Here is a 16,125-nt window from a genome sequence, read left to right on the forward strand (position 1 = left end):
TGCTGGCAGGATACAGCCGGTTGACTGACGTAGCGAAGACGGCCGGGTCGCCGGGAGACTTCCGAATTCCGGTCCCCCTCCACCGCCGGAGGAGGAGATGGCCGTGCCGGCGCCAGCGAAGGTGGCGCGCGCGCTTGCGGCCTCCGCGGCGGTGCTCGTACTGCTATGGTGCGTCCATTTCCGCGGTGGTCTCTCCCTCGGCTCCCCTACCAACAAGGGCCTCATCTTCAACGTAAGAATCTTCTTTGCCATTTCTAGCCGTGGAGTTAGCATTCGATCCCATTCCTCTAGAGCGGTAGAGCCCCCGGTCCTTGGTTAGGTTGGACTTTGATTGCCGTGATCCCATTCCCTCCATTGCACCGGTGGCGAACGGGGATCTTCCGTGGTGAATCAACATATCTTCTCTAACCAACCGGTTGATGCCACATGGTGGCTGATGGATTCGTCTCCGATTTGGCTGTAACTTGCAATGCTGTGCTTTACTAGTAATCATTTGGTTGCTCTGGCAATCTAGCGTTGTAGATTTGTGTAGATTTGTGGTGTGCTCAAACTGGTTTCAGTATTTTCAAATCTACTAGATGTTATGTTTTAACCGATTTGCCTTATAGAGGATTCCTGCTCTCTGGTTATTTGCCAGATGTCACACCCTATGGATGGCATGTTTAATTGTGACATTCAAGAGAAATGCTGACTCGGGTTCACTTGTCATTTTGTCAGCCAACCGGATGTACTTTTGCAACTGTATATATGTAATTTGATTAGCTTGAATTAGATTGTCAGTCTAGCATATAAATTTGCTAGGACTAGCAGTCTGTATGTATCCCTATTGCATTGTAGTGTTCATCACCAACAACAAGGTGATATTCTGACAGCTAATTTTGTTGTCCTTATTCAGCCATACATTCTTGAATTGAGAAGTATCAGTGTATCTTCAGACATTTTAGATTTGTAATGAGAGAAACTCTGGAGCTTAGGGGCTGTTTGGTAAGCAGCCTAAGCTGCCACAGCCTAAGCTTAGGCACGCCACAGTATGGTAGGTAGCTGTTTGGTAACTTCCTAACCATAGGCCGCCACACAATCTTAGGCAAGATTCCACAAACGAGCCACAGAAATTCTCGCCGCGGGTGAGGCGTCCGATTTGGCCGCCGCGTCCTATCGCGCCGCACTTTTTTTCACCAGGCGCGTCGCCCCCCCCTCCCCACCTCCCCACCCGTGGTCCTGCCGCCGCCGAGGAGCTCGAGCTCCTGCCGCCGCCGATTTCCAGGTACTCGTCGCGTCGCGCACCCTCCTGCTCCCTCCTTTCCTCGCGCCGGCAGACCTCCCCGCCATGGCCTCCTCTGGCCGCCGCCCTGAGGCCCCCGCCCCCTGGCCCCCGTCCTGAGGCCGCCGCCCCCCCCCCCCCCCCCCCCCCCCCCCCCCCCCCCCCGTTGATTTGTTTCATCTTGGCTCTGCCCCCCGCAGAAAATTGATTTGTTCTGCTTCTTCCCAGAAAATTGATTAGGCGTGTTACCAAACAGATGCCACACGTGCCTAACATTAGGCGTGGCAGGACATCAAACACTTACCTCAGCACGCCTAACCTTAGGCGCGGCAGTACACCAAACACATGCCTAAGCATGGCTGCTTAGGCACGCCGCACTTGTGGCGGTTGCCTAACCTTAGGCGGTGGCGGCTTAGGCTACGCTCCAAACATGCAAAGTTCCCTAGTTCTTTATTGGAGTGTATAATCGTATATCAGATAGGATCTCTATTCGGGAATGTAAAGTTCCCTAGTTCTTTTTACCAACACCTGCTTTTATTGGAAGGATATGGTTTTTTTTTTTTAAAAAAAACAAACTGCTGGAGGTACCAGCTTGCAGTGAGGCATCAGAGTAATAAACAAAATATGGCCTCTTTAGTAAGCACATTTATGATCACAGGACTTCACTGACAGTTCAAAGGAGGATCTAGATTGAAAGCCTTGTCATCTGATCCGAATGTTATTTTCTTCTTTCTGTGAAATTTTTACGCCACCATTTTACCTCATCATCATCCTGCGTTCCCGTCTACCCCCAGTTGACCGTGCTTGCTCACAGAATACTCCATTTCTGCATAAAGTGGATTATTTTTTACTGTCAGTCATGGGGTGTAAAGAACTTATTTTCTATTGCCATCTTATTCTTGACATCAAAATTTACCAGAAGCAGTTACGCCAAACAGAAAAAAAAATCCCTAGGTCATATTTCTTTTCATCAATAGGAAGCCAAGAAACCAGAAAGTCATTCATTGATGAGGAATCCTAGTGTTTATTTCAACAGAAAGGATCCTTAGACGTGTATGATGTCATGTTTGCCTTTTTTCTCAATGAAAGAGAAGGTTATACTTAAAATGTCCTAATGTAATAAGCCACGTTTGCGCAGGTGCATCCTGTGCTTATGCTGATAGGATTCATCATCCTAGGGAGTGAAGGTAAAGTGCAGGTCCTTTATTTCTCTTCTTTCCTTTGATGATCTTTCCATCATGTGGAAGTATTGAACATTTTTTACCAAACTTTTTGTAATTTGTATGCAGCCATAATGAGCTATAAGATACTGCCATGGAGTCATGATACAAATAAGATGGTTCACATGGTTCTTCATGCTGTTGCACTCTTCCTGGGTTCTGTTGGGATATATGCTGCCTTCAAGTTCCACAATGAAAGTGGAATTGCTAATCTCTACAGCTTGCATTCGTGGGTTGGGCTTGGAACTATCTGCCTGTATGGCATACAGGTGATTCACTTGAACCTTTTCTTTGGGACATTGTGAACTATTTGCAGAGGACATTGTTCCCCTTTTGACACATGTGTAGCACTGCAAGTATGATTGCCATACAGCTTTATTCCTGAAAAGTTCTTTTCCACTAGGTGCGAGCCTTGCACTGCTATTTGAAAGAATAAATAGTTCAAACCGTGCAATGGCAACGTGAAAAGAGATGAATTAACATCTATAAATTTAACTTTCTTTTCTTTTCCATTGAGCTGGGCTTTGTAAGCATGCAGTGTTCTGATCTTTTTCATATTGTGGTGGTGTGATTTTTTTTATAGCACCGTACAAGAACCAGTTCACCAGTTCAGGATGAGCCTGAAACATTAATGCATTGATGTCTTATTTCAGTGGCTACTTGGCGTAACAACCTTCTTCTTCCCTGGTGCTTCGCCAACAGTCCGGCGCCGAATGCTCCCATGGCACGTTCGCTCTGGGCTTGTCGTCTACATTCTGGCACTGCTTGCGGCAGAGTTGGGTTTCCTGGAGAAGCTCACCTTCCTTCAGGCGGCCGGCCTCGGCAGGTACAGCGCGGAAGCCCTGCTGGTGAACTTCACAGCTCTTCTCGTGGTACTTCTTGGCGCTTCTGTTGTGCTGTATGTCACTGCTCCAATGCACAGCGAGCACACGCATGGGTATTCAGCAGTGCACAAGCCCTGAACCACTGAATCACCGATACAGCCTCATCTATTCCAGATTTCCAGTTTGTGTATTGTTGTAGCGTAGTCCCTCCGTTCCAAAATTTATGTACCTAGAAAGGCAAAATGACCTATAATTTAGGACGAAGGGACTATAAAAACCAAAATCCAATCAAATTTTGTCCGCCTTTGTTTACTTGAATTATTGAGACTTATAGTTAGCTCGGATTTAGCGGCGTGTAAATTTGTAATGATACTGCAAATTCATTTCCCTCCTGTGGTTTAAGAATAAGAGTAACAGAAAGATCTATTACTGAATTCTTTGGGCCTCTGCCTGTCTGATTCTATGGATCTGCCATCAAAGCCTGGCCACGCGCACCACATGGTGACCTGGTTTGCCAAAGTTTGTGCGAAATCACATACGAGTCACTTGCGCTAATTAAAAAGAAAATCTTCCACTAGCACGGCCACTCCCTGAACCAAATGATCCATGCGATTTTGCTCGACAACGCTCACGCCAAGACTTGCCCGGCGCTGGCATCGACGTGCCCGGCGTGCTTCCACTTCTCCAACCACCGCTTTCTGCACGCCGGTGCCGCCCCCCGCGCGGCCTTGTGCCCCTCGCCGCTGCCGCGCACAGTCGCCGCGGATGAAAACGTGTGATGGCAACAAAGCCTGCTGCTAGACGTAGTTCTTGCGTGTCCGTGTGACAATTGATAGCAAAGCCTGCCTCGTTCCATCTATCTCCGCGAGATCTGGAAGCGGGAAAACAGCCTGGTCGGCGAGCTGATTAGCTGAATCGATTGCCCAATCACGCACGAATCAGTTACACTAGCTAGCTACAAAACAAAACCTTGCATGGGCATGTCTATTTGCATTTTGCATTGCCATTGTCGCTAGCTCGACGCATGCAGCGGGGACGACAAGCGTCGCCTAAGCCGAGAAGTAGCTGAGGACGGCGTCCTCCCCGACGAGCCAGGCGGCGCCGCCGCCGGGGTTCGCACCGGCGGCATTGCCGTCGACCACCGTTCGCTTCTCCTTCGCCCACGCGGCCGCGCCCGTCCACCGCTTCTCCTCGCCGTCCGCCCGCGCCTTCTCCTCGCTGCAGCGTGGCGCCGCCGCCGCGGCGTTCCGCGCCGCCCTCCTCTCGGCGCGGCGCCGCGCCACGTACTCCTCGGAGATGTACACGTCCATGGATCGCGAGTTCGCGACCGGGCGCTAGTCTTTTACTACTGTGCTCCAAGGAGAGTGGCAGCGCGTACGGCCCCTGCTGCAGTGATAGGCTTGGCTGGTAGAGTAGATGGTGCTAGCTAGGCTGCTGGCCGTTGAGTTGCCGAGTTGGGAAGGCTCGGCATGTGGCGCGGCGGGGATTTATCGGGAGCCGGGAGGGCGCCGAACCGGTGGGCACGGCCATGGTTTGTCCCCCCGCTCCGCGCGCTCTCGAAACCACCCCGCGTCGCGGCGCGCGCTCCACCAGGCCCCAGGCCCTCGGCCTCCGATTCTGCGAGCCGCGGCTGCCGGTTTCCGTCAGAAGCGGCGAGGACCTGGGCCGGGGTCTCTCGAAACGGAACGGGGGCGGCACCTTTCTTTCTGTACGCTCTGCCAATCGTGTGACTGCGAGTTGTGACCCGTCTCCGAAACGGGCGAAACCGACGTCTCCAGCTACTGCTCAGGGCTCACTACTGCTGTTGCATCACCAATTCACCTGTGGGTCCTACTGAGGCGCGCGCCTGTGGGGCCCGCCCCGGTAGTTCTACACAAAATTACTGTTCATTACTTTTCTTTAGCGCTGCTGACCCGTCGTGTGACCGCCATTGCTGGCTTCGCGAGTGGCTACATCAGCGAAGCATGAGCATCTCTAACGTATTACTTATACTTATACTTCGTACCTGAAACACACACTCTCTCCACTATTAATAGATATTTTCATATTCTGGGTAATAATTGCTGCAGCAGACTACCAAAATCTAATTATCAAGAACAAGGTAGAGGGATAAATCCTCTATTTAGGTTGGAGGGAGGTGTATTTTGGTGATTGATAAAAAAAATTTAGATATTAGGGATTAGACTAGTAATCTGGTAGAGCACCTCCAATCACCGAAATCTCGATTCTTTTAGGAGGGATGAGTAATCTGTTAAGACGCTCTGTCTACCCCGTGCTCGTACAGTCTTCACAATCTGCTGATCATACCGTACCCATCGCGCGTACATGCATGCACACATAGAACGTACACTTGCATTATTCCGTATGTTATTCTTCCTTCACGAGAAAGAAAGAATCTAGCATTCGTACAAGACGTTGAGCCGTCGCGAATCTTAAGAGAGGGAGCATGTACTCGCTTCGACGCTTTTTTTTTAAAAAAAGTCGCGAACCGTGGGCTCGTGTCACAGCTCACAGCTCGGCGGCCGCCGGCAGCAGCCAGCAAGCATATGCAGAGACGCCAGAGCCGGCCTGCTGCGCGAGACAGGTGTGAATCCGATACCCGGCCGCCTGAAACCCGGCGTCCGGTTAGGCCCGCCACGTGATTAGTAGTGCTTCCTGGGCAGGTTTAGGCGGGGCGGCGGCTAATTTTCACTGTCCGTCAAGCGTTGGTGTAGTGCCACCAGAGTTGACTAGGCAGCCTATCTGGTTCTGGCACACGAGGCAACGGCGACGAAGACCGACGGTGACTCGTCTCGTCGACGGCTTTTTGGGCCGTGTGTCCCCCAGCGGCCGGGGCGAGTCTGCCGGGTTGTGCTCGGAGCTGGAAACCGCGAATCCCCGGGCGCTGTTGGGTTCTGAAAAACTCTTGATGTGCCGACAGCCCTCCACGTTTCACCTGATGACCTGAATCTTTTGTAGGCCACCAAGTTTCTGTAACGATGGGCTACCTACCTTGCTGCCTTCTCCACTCCATCGTAGACCAGCTCACAGGGTCAGCGCGCGGCGCAGCTAGGGTTCAGGTAGGTAGAAAAAACTCCGTCTCTCAAAACAAAACCGAAAAGAAGCCGGAACAAATAAAAAGCAGAAACAAACGACCGGTTCAGGTACGTTCACTACTCATCATTCTTATAATCTACAAGTACTCTCATCCGTAATGATTAGTGAGGTGTTTATTTCTGCAGGTAAGCCCAGCAAAAATATTTACATTTTTTTTATCAGCTTGTCAGAGTGTTGGTGTACCGCTCGCCGATGTTTTTTCAAGAATACACGTATCATTGTACTGAGAAGAAATTACAATAGAGTTTCTTATAACACGGGCTTATAACACGAGCTGAAAGGGACGCAGGCACACCTCAACAAGCAAGAATAGGACTATAGGGGGTACGTTACAACCTAGAGGCTCATAGGAAGCAGCCTAGCCAAGAGCGGCACTACTCATCCCCAACCGGTGAGGCCAATGGATACCCGCAAGCTTGCTTGCACCAGCTCGAATCCAGTTGCTTCCCTCTTCAAGAATTCCCCGGATAAGCTGACTCAAGCTCTGCTCGGTGCCGTTGAAGATCCTGGCGTTACGCTCTTTCCAAATCAACCAAGACACTAGCATTACAGCAGTGTCTAGCCCCTTCTTCTGCTCTTTCGACAACCCTTGCCGTAGGAGGAGCCACCGCTCCAGAACGCTGAGACCGACAGGAGACGGCGGGTTTTGAACGCCAAGAACAGAAAGCAGGTTATGCCAAACCTGCTGGGTAAAGCTGCAAGTGCAGAGCAGATGGTCGGCCGTCTCCTCTTCTTGATCGCACAACCGGCAGGTTGCATCGCCTGCCCATGGCGACGTCTCCGATCCGAGGTCCAGATGCGCTGTCTGACTGCCAACCACATAAAGAATTTCACCTTCTGTGGCGCCCATGTTTTCCAAATCGGCTTTGCTCCCTCAAAGCGGATGGTGCCTTGGAAAAACGCTAGATAAGCTGACCGGGCAGAGTAAGCAGCATCTGTAGTCCACTTCCACCTAATGGTGTCCTCGACCCCCACTCTTAGCTCAACAGCTTCGACGACTTGCTAGAGGATTAGGTATTCAAAAAGTGCTTGAACTGTAAGGGTCCCAGTAATGTCCTGAATTCAGCGCTTGTCGCTCAGCGCCGCTGCCACAGTCCTTGAGTTCCTGACCCCCCGTCTGACGAGGTTGCAAAGTTCAGGCGCGATCAGACAGGGCGAGTTCTGGCCGAGCCAGTGATCTGACCAGAACAAGGTGAGGCAGCCATCTCCAAGTTCGATGTCAATGGAGGCATTGAACATCGCTTTTACCTCAGGGTCATTACCGAAATCTAGGCTCAAGTTTTTCCAGGGTCTGTTGGCATTAGTTCGCTTGAGCCAAATCCATCTCAGCCGCAAGGCGTAGGCAGCAATCCGGAGGTTGACAACTCCCAAGCCTCCGAGTTCTGTCGGCAGACAGACAATCGGCCAAGCAACCAAGCATTGAAACAGTGCTCCATTTCATGCATGGAAACAGTGCACTTGTGATGCTCGCACAGAAATTGAGGGTAGGTTTGGTGTTTAACTAGTTTTGCCATTCATTCTTGACTAGGGTGGCTAACTCTTGTGGTAAGAAAAATGATCAACTAGCTTTACCTAAAGTTAGACAAGAAATTTGACTTCTTGACAATTGGTTCAGGAAGCTAATAAGTTAGACAAATTGTGGCAGAAACCAAACAACGCCTGCTAGAATTGTGGCTCCTACGTTTAGAAGTGGCAACCTTAGGTTACAATCAAAACATGCCCAAAAGCTTTTTTTTACTAAAGCACTCAACTAATTCACTCCTAGAAGTATATTAGTACTATGCTGATGTATTCTTGCCAAGACATGTTGGAGACTTCATCTCTCTTAAAGTTTCTTTGAATAAGTACCATTTGTGTTCTTTTTGTGTATGTTATGTATTTGTGCCTGGTCATCGAACTTCGTATCATGTGATTTATGATTTACGCCTTTTGCAGGCGAAAAAAATCAAAATGATTACCACCTTTTTATCAAAGCCTTACTATCGAACACTTACAGCATAGGTTGTTCATAGAATTAATTGCATATGTCAAGATACTAATATCTTTCCTAGCTATGTATTGTTATCGAGATATACCACCTAAAGCGCCAACCATTAGATAGGCATCCCCACTAATTATTGTTGATGTAGCATTGTATTCTAGCACCATTATTAACTACATGTATAATATTCTTATTATTGTTATTTTCATGTATAGTATTCTTATTATTGTTATTTACATGTTTAATATTCTTATTATTGTTATAGTTATATCACCTGATCTGCGATAATTTCTCAAATACATGTAGTTAGTTGTTTATTAGATGCACAATTCCCCTTCCGTTTGTAAGGATAATTCGTAATTTATTTTGGATACAAATTCCTAAATTTGGTTAACTATGGTGGCCAACGATTGGTTAACAAAATAATAACATTTAGCTTAATAGAAATATTTTTGAATTAAATACTGATGTCAGGTTATATAATTGTGTTAATTTACAACTAAATACATACACATGGAATTAGGATGAGATCAACGTCCGATGCTTCTCTTCGCTCAACTTGGAGCATATGAGTCTAGGATGTGTAATCAAATCGGCCAAACACGAAATCGGTGGAGTAGAGCAGAATCTAGACAATACTTGGATGGATACATATAGGATGGTTTGTTCCTTTGAGTCTAAACCCACAATATGGTAATATAAGGTAGTAGCATATATAACTCTCAACATATTCATTGCTAATAACAAACTATGCGCAAATGCTCACATTAATTATGGAAAAGCCAAATTAGCGTGAGATGGACAAAGATAACGGATTTAAGGAGAGGGGCATTCCCAAGGGCGATAAGTGCCAGACAGTCAAGGGAGCAAATCCATAAGGCATTATATTTGTTTCAAGAAATAAGAAACATTGGAGGAAGAAAATAGCATAAATGTTGTCTCACTAACGACTAAATCAAAGTTGTCGGCTAAACGATAGTGTAATCCTTATTTTGAAACTTATCTAATAGTAATAAAAATTACAAAATAAGCGCTATCACTAATCCAACATTACTCGGACTATAAAATATTTGTCTCATATAAGACCTTAATTATAACCAAAATCCATATGTTGCATTCACTCCTCGTCTTTTCTAGGTTTGCAAAATATGTAAGGTTGGTTTTAGGTGAGAATCGTATTTATGAGCATATCAATTGTAACTTTGCAAGTTCAAAAATCATATACAACGTAGGCCACTGAATCGGACGCTTTGAGATTTATGTATGGACTACAAACGGATGAGATATGGAAGAGACACAAATACATAAAAGTCTTGCGAGCGAGTTACTTATGACAAGGTTTGCATGAATTGGTTTCCAGATATTATCGCAAAATATTTGAAATATAGTGACGGTATATATTATTGAAAACCAAAAACTGTAAGTTCCAACAAATGTCAGTACGGTACACATACAGTAGAAAGTACTCCTAGAAACGAGGGGGCGCCGTACTTGATGGACTGGCCAGTTGGGCTGTCCGATTTCGCGTAAAGTTCTTTTGCCCGGCTTCCCTTCTTTCTTCCCCGTTCATCTCCCCTGTTGCCTCTCCCCCATCTCGTGGCTTTTTTTCCTGGCGGGGCCCCTCGCGCCCAGCGTCGCTCCTCGCCGGGTCTTCGTCGGGCCCTCCGCCGGCGACGAGCATCCACCAGGTAAGTCCTTCCCATCCTTTCCCTTCCCTTCCCTTCCCATCCCGTCCTGCGAAACTGAGCACCCCAAGCCCTAACGTGAGCTATCTGTATTCGGATCTGGCCCAATTACATGAATTATAGCCACTAACTTCGTTCTTTTCCGAAAAAAAATGTATGTACACCCATGTCCTATACTGGATCTGCCCCTGGTTGGAGATATTTTGTTAGAATTCGCGCAGGTGCTGGTTGATGTGCATGTACTCTAGTCTTTACGAGGTTGGTGTGTTCCATGGCAGCTGAAAGATGGCGAGGATACCGTCACTGAAGAGCCTCAATGCGTTTCCGCACGCCGAGGAGCACTTGTTGAAGAAGACTTACTCTGGCGCTATTGGTATGGACTATGGAGACCCTATTCTTCTGTGATTGTTTCAAGTGGATGCTGCGGTGTATCGTTTTGATATTTATCTTTAACTCGTGCCATCATTGATATCTTGGCAGTGACAATTCTTGGGCTAATTATAATGTTTACACTGTTCGTGCATGAGCTGCAGTTTTATCTTACGACCTACACCGTGCATCAGGTATGATTTGTCACAGCTTGTGTGTTCATGGTTGACTACTATCAAACTTTTTCTGCAATATTTGCGTAGGTCATTTCATTCTCCCCTTCAAGTAACTATTAATTTTTTTCTCGGCACTGTGAATATGCCTGTAGAAAATAAAATCTTACCCTGTTTTAGTTTATTTACAAAAATGTAAACCAACTAGACAAGACAAATTCTAGCTGGTTTGTGGGGATTTTGTGCAAGCATCAGAGCACCACTCTGGTAAAGGAATTCTTGTGATGACAAACATGTCTTTGAATACGAAACACAAATTACCAATCAATTACATTGCTGAACAACCCTGGTGTCTTCTGATTTTGTAATAATATGGTAATTGTGATGTATGAGATTCTGGTAAAGTCATTTGCTTGGCTTAATTTTATTTTCATTGAGTTGATCTGTGCCAATATCTGTATCATGAATGCTTCACCAGTTGATACTGTCTGCAGATGTCTGTAGATCTGAAACGAGGAGAAACTCTGCCAATCCATATAAATATGTCATTTCCTTCTTTGCCATGCGAAGGTCAGTTATTGATTAAGTTCAGTAGTTCACTCATAATTAGTTTGTTGAAAGTCCTTATTTGGAATTTGAACGAAGTGTTTCATGACTTCTTTTTGAAAGGATATTTCATGATTTTGATACATCTTTCTCTGGCTCTTGTTTGTTAGTATTGAGTGTGGATGCAATTGACATGTCTGGGAAACATGAAGTTGATTTGCACACAAATATCTGGAAGGTAACTTCTCTGTTCAAAATTCTGTTCCTTCCGTTGTGTGTTCTAGAGTTTTAATACAGTGGCTACATTTATTCTTACCATTGCTATGAGTTGTGATAAAGAAACATTACATATGTGGGTATTATTAAGGGCAAAGTGCATATCCTCATTAGTCAGAAGCCGGTAGACAATATATTATACTGGTTGTTTTTCATATGTTAATGTAGAACTGCAGAGATATGTATTTTTACGAGCTCTGATTTGTATCTTGCTGCATTAAACAATAGTTTTCATATGTATTCGCATGTTCAGTATTTTCCCTGCAAAATTTGTATTATATTTTCTTATAATGCTTTAGTTGCCTTTCTCACATGTCTAATATTTTCTCTCTTCCTTTATATCTGCTTAATGCAGCTTCGCTTGGATAGGTATGGCCATATCATTGGTACAGAGTACTTGTCTGACCTAGTTGAAAAGGGACATGAGGCTCATCATGATCATGGTATACTCCTGTTCCTCCGTACAAAGGAAAAGAAACTAATTTAGCATGGAATCATGACAATCGCCATATGAAAGAATTTTATCGGCAGTATGTGTGTCTTTTTTGTATTTTACTCGATGTAGGAGAGTATCTTCTTGTAAATATGCTCAGGCTTGAAGCCGGTACCTACCTCCTTCGCGCAATGAGAGTTGGAACTCCTAGCTGTTTCCTTTTCCAAAAAAAAAGAATATAGTACATTTTAAGTAATCTATAATTGAAAGAGAAGCACATTCTCTCAATCTTGATTATCATGGGAAAATCTCAATACAACAATGATGACTAAATTGATTGACCAATGATGTTTGAGTTAGAATATCTCATCTGATGGGATTTAGTTTGAGTATTTTGTCTGATCGACCGATACACTTTGGTTAGAATAATTCTTCATAATTTGCTCATTCATTAAAAGCTTAAAACAGATCATGGCCATGAGAATCACGATGAACAAAAGAAGCATGAGCACACCTTCAATGAAGATGCAGAGAAAATGGTTAAGAGTGTCAAACAAGCACTGGAAAATGGTGAAGGGTGTCGAGTAAGTTATTCATCTACAGGTTCACATTTGTTTTACAGAATGGTATTTCAGGTTGTGATCATGAATTGCATAGTCTGGTGCTGCTAATGAAACTGCTCCCTCAATTTCCACAGGTCTATGGGATGTTAGATGTGCAGAGGGTTGCTGGTAACTTCCATATCTCAGTGCATGGTTTAAACATTTTTGTTGCTGAAAAGGTCAGTAATCTAAAATTGCAGATACCTTATGACTTCTTTACCCTTTGTACATTTTGGTTCTGAAGTATGTGTACCTTCTTTAATTATAAGGTTCATAAGATAAAAGTCTAAGCTGCTTAAAAAGCTCAATTGTAATGTGAGAAATACTGAAATAGGGGTCATTAACTTCATAAGGTATCATTAACTTCATAAGGTTCGTAAGGGGTCATTAACTTCATAAGGTACCATTTAGGTTCCTAACAAAACATCTCTTTCAGTGGCTAACTACACGGTGTCAAACCCTGTCAGTATTTAGTTTTCTTACTTCTTGGTGCTCGAATCTTGAACCAGCATCAATAGCTGGCAGATATTAGGATTTATTTTGCGCTACTTCATAGTGATTTTGTGATGTTAGAAAAAACACAACTAACAAAAACAAAAAGGATAAATAGAGAAATAACAAGTGAGCCAGGAAACTACTGAAAACTGGCATTGGAATAAAAGGGATGGTAGTTGAGTTATGTTTATGCTAACCATCACATGATATTGAACTAACCATGGTTTTCTTCTGTTGGCTCTCTGCTTTTGCCAGTCTTACCACTCATCTAAAGTCATGAAGTATCTTTGTTCTTTTATTACTCTTGGGCATATGCTACTTTGTGGAAGCTATTTTACAAATTAGAATAATTGTTTTTCCTGCAAGATCTGGTAACTTATATGGATATAAATAGTTTCCAATGAATGAAAGAAATCACTGTTTTTGTCAATTTGATGTAAATGAGCAAAATTTTGTTTCTCGCCTTACCCATTAACCGAGGGCTGTTGTGCAATTGTACTTCCATTGCTTTTATTAGTACAATTTTTTTAACTGGGATTTTAATATAGTTTACTGATATTTGTGATTTTTATACAGATTTTTGAAGGGTCAAGCCATGTGAATGTTAGTCACGTTATTCATGATCTGTCCTTTGGCCCTAAGTATCCAGGAATTCATAATCCACTGGATGAAACCTCAAGGATACTTCATGACACAAGTGGAACCTTCAAATACTATATCAAGGTGAGTTGCCATTTATCTAGCTTTTGTAATCAAACATGTGCATGAAACAGCTTGCAAGTGTTAACATTAGGGAATATATTGCAAAGAATGACTGAAAAGATTTTGATAGTGCTGTAAATATTCGCATTTGCATTACAATACAAGGTCATTCCCATGTCCAGTGGACCTATCACAATTTGGTTAAGTTGATCTTATTAAGTAAACCACAACATATGCAGAGTGAATATTTGCTAGTTCTATGATTTGGAATAGCTTGTGAGAAGGTGTTCTCATCTGTTTGCCTAATTGATGCAGGTTGTTCCAACTGAGTATAAATATCTCTCAAAGAAAGTATTGCCAACAAATCAGTTTTCTGTCACGGAGTATTTTCTTCCCATTCGCCCAACTGACAGGGCCTGGCCAGGTAACTGTTTGTTTCACCCTTCAAGCAAGGTGTGTATGTTCATCTCTTTGGAAAGCTAAACTGTTTTTGTTTGCCCTGCAGCTGTTTACTTCCTTTATGATCTCTCACCAATTACGGTCACCATCAAAGAGGAAAGACGGAACTTCCTTCATTTCCTAACTCGTCTATGTGCGGTTCTTGGTGGCACATTTGCCATGACAGGTTAACCTCCACCCCGTGAATTTATGTTTTATCTTGTGCGTCTTATGCATTCTTCAAGACTTGGATTCACTGACAACATTAGTTGCCGTCTTGGAAAAGAAAACATCAGTTGTTCGTTGCTCTTACGAATTCATTGCTTGTTACAATACTCTTGCTGACTTTTGTTATACAGGAATGCTTGACCGATGGATGTACCGGCTTATCGAGTCTGTCACCAACTCAAAGACCAGAAGCGTGCTGCGGTAACTGCGAAATTTCATGGTAGACGAAGGGAAACCGTGGTTACCTGCGGCTAGTCAAGCCAGTTATAGATGATCTTGTCCCAGCTAACTGATCAAGCCATGTTGGTGTTTACATGTTCTATTTGCTCCATGCATGGTTAACTTATAATATGTCGTTAGTTTTTCATTTATCATCAATTGCGTAGTCAAAGTCCACGGACTACAGTTTTGTCATCAACTTAAAACCTATCCTGGAACTACCAACGAGATCATGTGGTTTGTAATCATGTAGAAGAAAAGCATTTTTACTCCGAAAATCAGTAAAAACATGCAGCTTCATTGTGCCCTGGCGTCTGGCGACAGCATGCTCCATTTAGGCTCCATTCCTCCACGCATTTTTGCATCTGACATCGCACGGTGGCTTTCTTTCTGCTGGCAGCCTCCGTGTTTCTTTCCTCGCTCGGTGTGGTGTGCCCCGCCAATGCGCTGCCGTGCCATCCATCCGCTTAAGTAGCCGCCGCTGCTCAGATCATGCAACTTCGCTTATGCAGTCTCCAACTCTCCATGTAACCTCGTGGGAGGTGTGAGTTCTAATCGGTCTCTCCAAAACCCAAACCCTCATGGGGTCTAGTAGCCAATCTCAAAAATCCAAACAGACGCGCGCGCACCCAAACTGTTGGGTCATAATGTGCCAAATTATTGGGTGAACCTCCTTCGGCTCAGGTCCCAAGGGTGGACCGAATTTGGCTTGGGTCCGAAGAGTGGACTGAAGGGCTCTGCTGAAAGGTAACGAAGTTTTCTACCTTGTCAGCGTATCTCCGTAGGGGGCTTGAGCGAAGGGCATGATTAGGGCTGGAAAAAAAGCTCGCGGCTCGAAGCTCGGCTCGGGCTCGGAGCGGCTCGGCTCGGCTCGGAGCGGCTCGCGAGCTTAGAACGAGCCGAGCCGAGCCTCTTTTCTCGGCTCGCTAAAACGCCGAGCCGAGCCGAGCCGGCTCGCTCCGGCTCGCGAGCCGGCTCGCGAGCTGAGGCCAAACCAATGAAAGCCTGCGTGTAGCTGTTTATTTATGATGCTCTTTATGTATTTTTTTCTTGCTGTTAAACATTTAAGAGTTAGAAGTAAGTTAAACTAAGAGAATCTTGCTGTGGTCCTGTTAAAACCTTGCTGAGTTGCTGTTATGAATGCTTCTTATTGAAACCTTGCTGTTTTCTCCAAAACTTGATCTGTAATGCAATACTAGTTGTGGCTCGCGAGCCGGCTCGAGCCGGCTCGCGAGCCGATAACGAGCCGAGCCGAGCCTCTTCCACCAGCTCGTGAAATTACCGAGCCGAGCCAGGCTCGGCTCGCTAGATGACCGAGCCAAGGCGAGCCGAGCCGAGCCAGGCTCGGCTCGGCTCGTTTCCAGCCCTAGGCATGATTGAAGGATGCGCCTGAAGTTGCAAAAACCGGAACGGGCTGAAGGAAATCGACAAGCGCGAAAGCGGAGGCTGGAGCGAGAAAGCCAGACGAAGCGCGGAGCAGGTGAAGAGCAAGCGAGATCAAAGGAGAAATTGCCTAAGTACCCTGGAATATTCTTGGAATTTAGTGGTCGAGAGATATTGGGCTGTAATTTAACTAA

General features: G+C 45.2%; 3 protein-coding genes across 3 annotated transcripts; 2 read left to right on the forward strand and 1 right to left on the reverse strand.

The window, feature by feature from the left end:
- The first annotated feature begins 6 nt into the window (after nucleotides 1–6).
- Nucleotides 7–3,739, forward strand: LOC112875531 (probable ascorbate-specific transmembrane electron transporter 1). The gene is made up of 4 exons (XM_025939409.1): nucleotides 7–232; nucleotides 2,400–2,448; nucleotides 2,551–2,750; nucleotides 3,135–3,739. The coding sequence occupies exons 1-4, from the start codon at nucleotides 98–100 to the stop codon at nucleotides 3,441–3,443; spliced, it is 693 nt and encodes a 230-aa protein (XP_025795194.1). The 5' UTR covers nucleotides 7–97; the 3' UTR covers nucleotides 3,444–3,739.
- Nucleotides 3,740–4,267: 528 nt separating this feature from the next.
- LOC112873352 lies at nucleotides 4,268–4,835 on the reverse strand. The gene has a single exon (XM_025936324.1). The coding sequence runs from the start codon at nucleotides 4,613–4,615 to the stop codon at nucleotides 4,355–4,357; it is 261 nt and encodes an 86-aa protein (XP_025792109.1). The 5' UTR covers nucleotides 4,616–4,835; the 3' UTR covers nucleotides 4,268–4,354.
- A 5,076-nt stretch (nucleotides 4,836–9,911) lies between these two features.
- On the forward strand, nucleotides 9,912–14,855 carry LOC112877776 (endoplasmic reticulum-Golgi intermediate compartment protein 3-like). Its single transcript, XM_025942141.1, has 12 exons — nucleotides 9,912–10,070; nucleotides 10,346–10,440; nucleotides 10,548–10,630; nucleotides 11,104–11,179; nucleotides 11,326–11,393; nucleotides 11,787–11,874; nucleotides 12,333–12,448; nucleotides 12,562–12,645; nucleotides 13,538–13,684; nucleotides 13,979–14,087; nucleotides 14,169–14,288; nucleotides 14,461–14,855. The coding sequence occupies exons 2-12, from the start codon at nucleotides 10,353–10,355 to the stop codon at nucleotides 14,532–14,534; spliced, it is 1,053 nt and encodes a 350-aa protein (XP_025797926.1). The 5' UTR covers nucleotides 9,912–10,070; nucleotides 10,346–10,352; the 3' UTR covers nucleotides 14,535–14,855.
- Nucleotides 14,856–16,125: the final 1,270 nt, after the last annotated feature.

This window comes from Panicum hallii, chromosome 9 (genome assembly GCF_002211085.1).
Source record: "Panicum hallii strain FIL2 chromosome 9, PHallii_v3.1, whole genome shotgun sequence".
In the NCBI taxonomy this organism is placed as follows: Eukaryota; Viridiplantae; Streptophyta; class Magnoliopsida; order Poales; family Poaceae; genus Panicum; species Panicum hallii.

Bases quoted from the DNA above. Each gene is read 5' to 3' on its own strand.
- LOC112875531 (XM_025939409.1), top strand. From the start codon at position 98: ATGGCCGTGCCGGCGCCAGCGAAGGTGGCGCGCGCGCTTGCGGCCTCC. The intron at 233-2,399 runs GTAAGAATCTTC...ACGTTTGCGCAG, and splicing joins ACAAGGGCCTCATCTTCAAC to GTGCATCCTGTGCTTATGCT. The intron at 2,449-2,550 runs GTAAAGTGCAGG...ATTTGTATGCAG, and splicing joins CATCATCCTAGGGAGTGAAG to CCATAATGAGCTATAAGATA.
- LOC112873352 (XM_025936324.1), bottom strand. From the start codon at position 4,615: ATGGACGTGTACATCTCCGAGGAGTACGTGGCGCGGCGCCGCGCCGAG.
- LOC112877776 (XM_025942141.1), top strand. From the start codon at position 10,353: ATGGCGAGGATACCGTCACTGAAGAGCCTCAATGCGTTTCCGCACGCC. The intron at 10,631-11,103 runs GTATGATTTGTC...TACTGTCTGCAG, and splicing joins CGACCTACACCGTGCATCAG to ATGTCTGTAGATCTGAAACG. The intron at 12,449-12,561 runs GTAAGTTATTCA...CAATTTCCACAG, and splicing joins AAAATGGTGAAGGGTGTCGA to GTCTATGGGATGTTAGATGT.